This window comes from Silene latifolia, chromosome 9 (genome assembly GCF_048544455.1).
Source record: "Silene latifolia isolate original U9 population chromosome 9, ASM4854445v1, whole genome shotgun sequence".
Taxonomy (NCBI): domain Eukaryota; kingdom Viridiplantae; phylum Streptophyta; class Magnoliopsida; order Caryophyllales; family Caryophyllaceae; genus Silene; species Silene latifolia.
The window spans coordinates 39,151,409-39,158,829 of NC_133534.1; the positions used below are offsets into that span (position 1 = coordinate 39,151,409).

General features: G+C 38.4%; 1 protein-coding gene across 1 annotated transcript; it reads left to right on the forward strand.

Annotated features, from left to right (window-relative positions):
• The first annotated feature begins 3,265 nt into the window (after positions 1 to 3,265).
• On the forward strand, positions 3,266 to 7,401 carry LOC141599627 (IAA-amino acid hydrolase ILR1-like 3). Its single transcript, XM_074419700.1, has 5 exons — positions 3,266 to 3,763; positions 5,060 to 5,185; positions 5,832 to 6,146; positions 6,428 to 6,556; positions 6,771 to 7,401. The coding sequence occupies exons 1-5, from the start codon at positions 3,407 to 3,409 to the stop codon at positions 7,149 to 7,151; spliced, it is 1,308 nt and encodes a 435-aa protein (XP_074275801.1). The 5' UTR covers positions 3,266 to 3,406; the 3' UTR covers positions 7,152 to 7,401.
• Positions 7,402 to 7,421: the final 20 nt, after the last annotated feature.

Here is a 7,421-nt window from a genome sequence, read left to right on the forward strand (position 1 = left end):
GATTTCGGAAATGACAAGGATGATGAAGTTTTATTTCAAGTGTATCTTGTATTTGTTTGTTTTCATTATGTTGGCCATTGTCATGAAGTAGTTACTATTTCCAGAAATGTATGAATTTGCATCAGTTGCTATGTATTCAACAAATTTAAGAAATTTCAGAATTTAAAACCGTCATGTTTTTTGAAATAAACGTTCAAATAGTCAACTAACATAATCATCCAACATAAAAAATGTCTTCAAAACCGTACAACATAAATGAAAACAAACACAAACTAGTTATCATCCTCTTCGCCGCTATCGTGTACACACCATCCGATCTACGCCGAACAACATCACCGGGTGTTTGACGAGGTCTCGCCGACGTATGATATCCCCGACCCTCTCAATCAATGGGCCGACGTTCTTCATCATCTTGCGGAGGAAGGCAAGCTGTTTCTTGTCATCCTTAATTTTTTTGGCCTCGTAAAACTGAAACATTACAGCACGTGCAGTCTGCAAATTGACAAGAAAATTATAAACATTATCGAGGAACAAGAAGAAAATTATATCGATTATTACAACAATCGTAAGTAATATTATTACCTCAAAGCAGAATATCAAAATCCTCATGTGGCGGGGGCATCATGGTGGTCGGGATCAATGATGAACGGGTGAGAATTCCCATTAAACCAAGCCTCATACTCTGGCTCCGTCTCACCCGGAAGCTAATCGGTCTCGATTTACGAGAAAGCCGAACCACGTGATCCCCGCCAAAGAATCCCAAAGATGATCGGTCTCCCAACCCCAACACTAACCTCGTACCCTAAACCCGGCGGTGACGATGCGCTGTCAATCTCATAATGGGATTGGGTATGATCTGCACATACCCAAACCGTCGTAAACACCGATCAGCCGGGTACGGCTCCGCTATGTCCATGAAACGAATACAACTCGTATACAAAGTACGAGGATGATACTCCTCCCGACGCGCCCGTACGGATCCCACCTAATGGAAGCACAAGTAAGCCCATCTAACAACCTCCGATACTCCAACAATTTCTCCGCATTTTGAGCGAAAGGACCAACGGATCTCCAAGAACACGACCGAGGCTGAGTAGGGTCAATTGCCGAAGGTGGACCGGGTCTGAACATAGGAAAATACTCATAGATCCACGATTGCAACAAGGTCAAGCAACCACCAATAGTCTTCACACCAGCACGTGAAGCCACCCCCAACTGTCGGTACATGAAGGCAAGTACACCGGCTCCCCAAGCGTAGTCGTGTACACCTATCACCTGATTTGTCGACAAAAAGTGTCGACCCCAACACCACAACCAAAAACCCCTGAGCAAAAACAACATCACAATTAGCTCTCGCCGTTTCACAAACTGCATCTACCAATATACCCCCACTCTTGTAAATAGGGACCTTCTTAGTAGAGTTTAACGGCAACCTCAACTTCTCTGATGAAATCGCAAAGAAGCCACATACATACATAAGGGGATCCGCCAACGTCCCGTCATTACTCTCCACCTTACAACAGTTACCATCAACCCGAACGCCTAAGATCTGCGCAACATCGTGAAGGAGTATGGACATCTCCCCAAAAGGCATGTGAAAACTGTTGGTGTCGGGTTGCCATCTCTCAACAAAAGCAGAAATAAGGGGCATGTTATAATTCTCGGCCATGGAATCTAATAGGTGAGAAAGACCAAGATGGCCATAAATAGTCTTAACGGCCGGAGGGAGTGGCCAACAACTCAACAACCTCGTCTTACCAAACCGGTGGTAACCCGTCAAAACTGGTCGACCAACCTCATTAGGAGTCGCCCATATGGTGTTGGCAATGTGGCCCCCGAAGCTAGGAATCACGTGGGGAAAGTCAGGACCACCAGGAACACGATGATCGATCAACCAAGAGACATCCTTACCCGACTTCTTCTTCGGAGCCACCACACTACTAGAACTACCATCCGACCTCCGCTCGAAACGCCCCTCCTCATTCCGTCTACGTGGCACCCTACGCACTCGCTCAATACCCGCCTCCTCCTCACCTATCACATCACCAGACCGAACCAGCTCCTCCTCCATCCGCTCATCAGTCCACGAATCGGCACTCACATCTCCAACCTCAAACTCAAACTGGAGCCCCTTTCGAGCTCGAACGTGACGGTCATTTCCTCCACCGGCCATCTATTCCAAAAAATAAAACAAAGAATTTATAAATATAAGTTAAAGTAAATTAAAAATTAAAAAAAAAAACAAATTAACCCGGAACGGGGTTTATTAATAATAATTAATTAATATTTTACGTAAACTAAACGAGACGCAACAAAAATAATTTTACAACAACTTGATTACTTAAATTAATAAAACAAAGACGGAAATAATATAAGTTTATTAGTAATAATTATATTTATATTTATAAATATAAGTTTAAGTTAATTAAAAAATAATAAAAAAAAAATATCCCCATAAGGTGTTTATTAGTAATAATTAATTAATATTTTACGTCGACAAAACGAGACGGAAATAATATATATTTACAACGACTTCGGCACGGACGACAATTATTATTAATAATTTATTACTTTATAACGATAACAAAATAAGACGGAAAAAAATTTATTTAAAAAAAAAAAAAAAAGTATCGAGAAATTATAAAACAAAAAAAAAAAAAAAAAAAAAAACCGTGTAACGGCGGGCGCACGAAGGATTTCTTCGTCAAAGCCCATCATGCAGGACGAGAGAATCCTTCGTCCATAGCCCTTAACAGGACGTGAGGGTTCTTCGTCTGGGCCTGGTGTTGGACGAAGAACTCCCTCGTCCCGGCCCAGATTGCTGCGTTTTCCTTTTTTTTTTTTTTTTTTTTTTTTTTTTTTGTCTCGGTTAATTGATACGATAATTGCGTTTGATAGTAATCACATACGATAACGACTAAATCCGATTGAAATCATAGCAACTATCCTAATTCCGTCACTAATTTGGCATCTATCCTAATTCCGTCACAAATTTACAACATTAACAAAATACTACAAAAAATTTTGAATACTAATCACATACCTTGTTGAATGTTTGAATTCGTGACGGAAATTATGCGGTCGATACGTTTTTTTGTTGAAATTTGAGTCGGGTTTTTTTTTTTTTCAAAATTTCGAATGTGAAAGGTTGTTATTGAATAAAATGGAAATTATAAAGGGGAGTGTGAGGGAGGGGCAAATTAGGAAGTTCATTAAAATTGTCGACGATATTTAGTAATTTGTCTGACGACCTTTAGCAGCAAGGAAAAAAAAAGACTGGTAGATGAACTAGTCGTCTATGATGATGTGTGTTTTGTCAGAATGCCAGAATTTCCAACTCTGAATTTCAGTAAAAAAAAACCTCTATTAATTGGTTCATACTCACACATAAATATTCCATGTGAGTATGTCACTCTTCACTAATTCCTATGCTCCATTCCTATTATTCACCTGTATTTTAGTTATTTTTACTTCTACTGTCATTTGTAGCAGTCTCAATTTAGATGAAAATTACTCAATTAAGTTATTAAATGAAGCAAGAAATGACAAAGATTGGTTAGTTTCAATAAGAAGAAAAATCCATGAAAACCCAGAACTCAGATTTCAAGAACTCAAAACCAGTGCTCTTATTAGGACTGAACTTGATAAACTTGGTATTCCTTATGAATACCCATTTGCACAAACGGGTCTTGTTGCTGTTATCGGGTCTGGGTCTTCGCCTGTTGTTGCTCTTAGGGCTGATATGGATGCCCTCCCTCTGCAGGTGATTTTGAAATACAAAATATTTAAAAAGAAACTATTTTTTTATGATTTCTGGTTATGTGGACTGAGTCAGGATTTGAAGTGTCGTCGTCGTCGTTGTTGTTCAGTAGCGGAGTCTGGATTTAAGTTTGAAAAGGCGTAAATATTGAATCGATAATTTTTTTGAACTAGTCAATTATTGGGGTGACTTTTTTTTTTTTTTTTTTTTTTTTTGGTACATATTGGGGTGACTTTTTATAGAAGGAAAAGAATTTAGTATGATTTTCATCTGGGTGACTGCTTCTGTTAGTGTTTGGATTTGTGGAGATAAAGGTTGCTTAATTACTTGCTGTCGTATGAAGTGAATGCTAGCTATTGTGAAGTAATGTTGAATGGCTGGAGTTGTGTTTGCAGTGGAGCCAAAATATTTTCTAGCTTTGGAATAAATTCATTGAAATGTGATGAGTGAAAAGTTGATTGATGTGAATGAGCTAGTTTCCAATTTAGTGTTTACATGTGGTAATGTTACATGTTGATAAATTCATTCTTTGATAGGCATTGTGCTAATGTTTTACATGTTGACGAGAAACCGAGAAAGGGAAGAAGCATTTTCTCGTTGATTAGCGATTATATCTTAGCTTTGTGTAGTTATTTTCATTTCGTTGTTTGGTGGCACACGAGCCGGGCTAACAATTGTGTGGCTCATGCTTTTTAGCTCACGTAAGGCCTAGAGTTGTTGGTAAACTTATTTGGTCAGAAAATTTACCATTGACTGCTTACGCTGCTGTAATTTTCGATTTATCGTTAGTGAAGTAATACCCTACGGGGTTTTTTCCTCAAAAGAAAAAAGAAGAAATAAAAGTCGATTTTAGAAGAAAATGTTTGGGTGTGTGTTGTTGTCATTTGATATCAAATGAAGGCTTATTGTCTGCTGAATTTGTGTTTACTTCCTTCATTTACTGGATTAGGCTAATTACATGCTTGGTGGCTGTTATTTTTCTTTCTGTGGGTAATAGTGTAATACCGACAGTCTGAGACAAGTATGTGTAGAGGGTTTACAGGTTTTCCTAGTGAGGCTGACTGATTAGACCAACTTAGACCAATTTGGCTGATGAAATTGTTTTTGCTATACAACTATGTAAATGCATATTCTTTGGGTTTGATGTATGAATTTCCTCGCCTTGTGTTTCCAAGGTGAAGTTGTGAAGGAACACTGCCACCATTTCTTTTTAGGTATTTGTATAAAACCGAGTACATTGTGCCTGATGATGTTGTTAGCATTTTAGGGCTAATATCATTTCCGTGTACTTGAGAATAGGAGCTTGTAGATTGGGAACATAAGAGCAAAATTGATGGTAAAATGCACGGCTGTGGACATGATGCTCATACAACAATGCTCCTTGGCGCTGCTAAATTGCTGAATCAACGGAAGGATGATCTCCAGGTTGGTTTTCATAAACTACTATGTTCATCCGCTTTCTGTATTTCTGTTTCATGGATTTGCACCAAGCTTCATTTCTCCGAAAGTAACGGGCAATTGCTGTTTGATTACTTAAGTGATTTTGTGCATTCATTTATTCTGGGTGCATGTGCTAACTAGCTTCTGTTGATAATCCACTTTGGCACTTTCCAAAAATGCTTTATAGGTAGGAAAATGATATGCCATGTATATTCTTTGAAATTTTTATATTACTTTTTCAATCCTAGTATTCATTCTTTGAACAACAACATCATCATCATCAAAATGGCTTTGTATCTGAAAGGTACTAGCAAATAGCGGGGTTATGGGAATCGTAAACTATGCAGCCTTACCCTTGTGTTAACAACATTGTTTGAGGATGATCCATTACAAAAGCTGCATCCAATGTTACACTGAAATACTGAATGACTAATGCTTCACATAAAAAAGAAGCAATAGCATTTTAGCAAATCATTTTGCTTTATGGTGAGTCTTAGGCTACATTAGAGATTGAAACATTCCATGAACTATAGAGGAATATTCTTTTTTGCTGCCTTACATCATACTTACATTACCTGCAAATAATTCAATCTAATCCTAAAAATATGATAATGGGCAAATCTTTGTAAAGGGAACTGTCAGATTGCTTTTCCAACCTGCTGAAGAGGGAGGAGCGGGTGCATCTCACATGATAAAGGAAGGGGCTCTTGGCACAGCCCAAGCAATCTTTGGAATGCATGTCGATTTTCTCATTCCTACTGGAACCATATCGTGTATTTCCGGGCCTCATCTAGCAGGTGTGAGCACATTCAAAGTAAGAATCGAAGGTGAAGGTGGACATGCTGCTAACCCTCATTTTACTATCGATCCTGTTGCGGCTTCATCATCCATTATTTTGAGCTTACAGCAAATTGTTTCCAGAGAAGCAGATCCCCTGTCCAGCCATGTATGTATTTCCTTCCTTACCTTTGTTAATACTACGAAAGGAACCCTGTTTGCTTTGATATGTTAGCGCTTTGGCTTTTGATGACTACGCAAATGCATCAGCCATTTAGTTGAATCCATTATACTCCAAAGCCCAAAAAGTTTGGATCTTTTTGGGTTCATTAGAAATTGAATAAGTTCGAAGATAATAGATTATAAGATTCAACTAATTAAGTTATTCTGACATATAATAAGTTGGTCATAAATTGCCGGTAAACTGGGCTAACAACTAGCTTTCTTCAGGTACTCTCTGTAACATATGTCAAAGGTGGTACATCTTTTAACATAATTCCATCTTCTGTTGAATTTGGAGGGACAATCAGGAGTGTTACAAATGAAGGTCTTCTCTGGCTTAAGCAGAGATTGGTAGAGGTACATGTTTTCTATTTTCTTGTATGAATCTTGCTAAACAGATGACCTAATTTTCTACGAGTGTTCCTCTCAAGAATAAATTCCTGCAACATCTGATTATTTTTTGTATGCAAACGGCTTCCATGTGTTGTTAACTAACCCGAACCTAAAAATCCGACCCAAATGACCCATTTGGCATGGCATGTCTAATTCTTGTATTTTGATACTTTTGTAGGTAGTCAAGAATGGAGCAAGTGTACATAGATGTCAGGGGCATGTGGAGTTTGACGGAGAAGACAACCCATCTTATCCAGCAACCATCAACGACGATACTTTATATCATCACGTGAAAATAATGGGGGATATTCTACTAGGCCCCAAAAATGTGTTACCAGGGATGGTGGTAATGGCAGCTGAAGACTTCTCCTTCTACCAAGAAATGATCCCAGGAATCATGATCGGTATTGGTATCAGAAATGAGACAGTCGGGTCTATACACTCCCCTCATTCTCCTCACTTCTTCCTCGATGAGAATGTTCTTCCTATTGGAGCAGCTTCACATGCCATGTTTGCGGAGACTTACATCAAACAGCTCCGTAATAGTGATGTGATTTAATTTGTAAAACTGTGACAAACCTGAGACAAGAAAGACAGTTAATTTTATACTTGCTCTTTTCAAATGAATTCCATACGTTTGATTAATATATTTCTGACATATAATAAAATCCTGTATGGAATTCATTTGAATCGAGTACTCAGTTTACGCAGGTAAATATGTGTAGCATTCCTGTCAAACTTGTCATGTACTACGTATTCTTTTACAGGATCATATAAGACTCTGTCTCAACGTGAGGTGCTTATAAAAATTGAATAGCTGAATGAATAT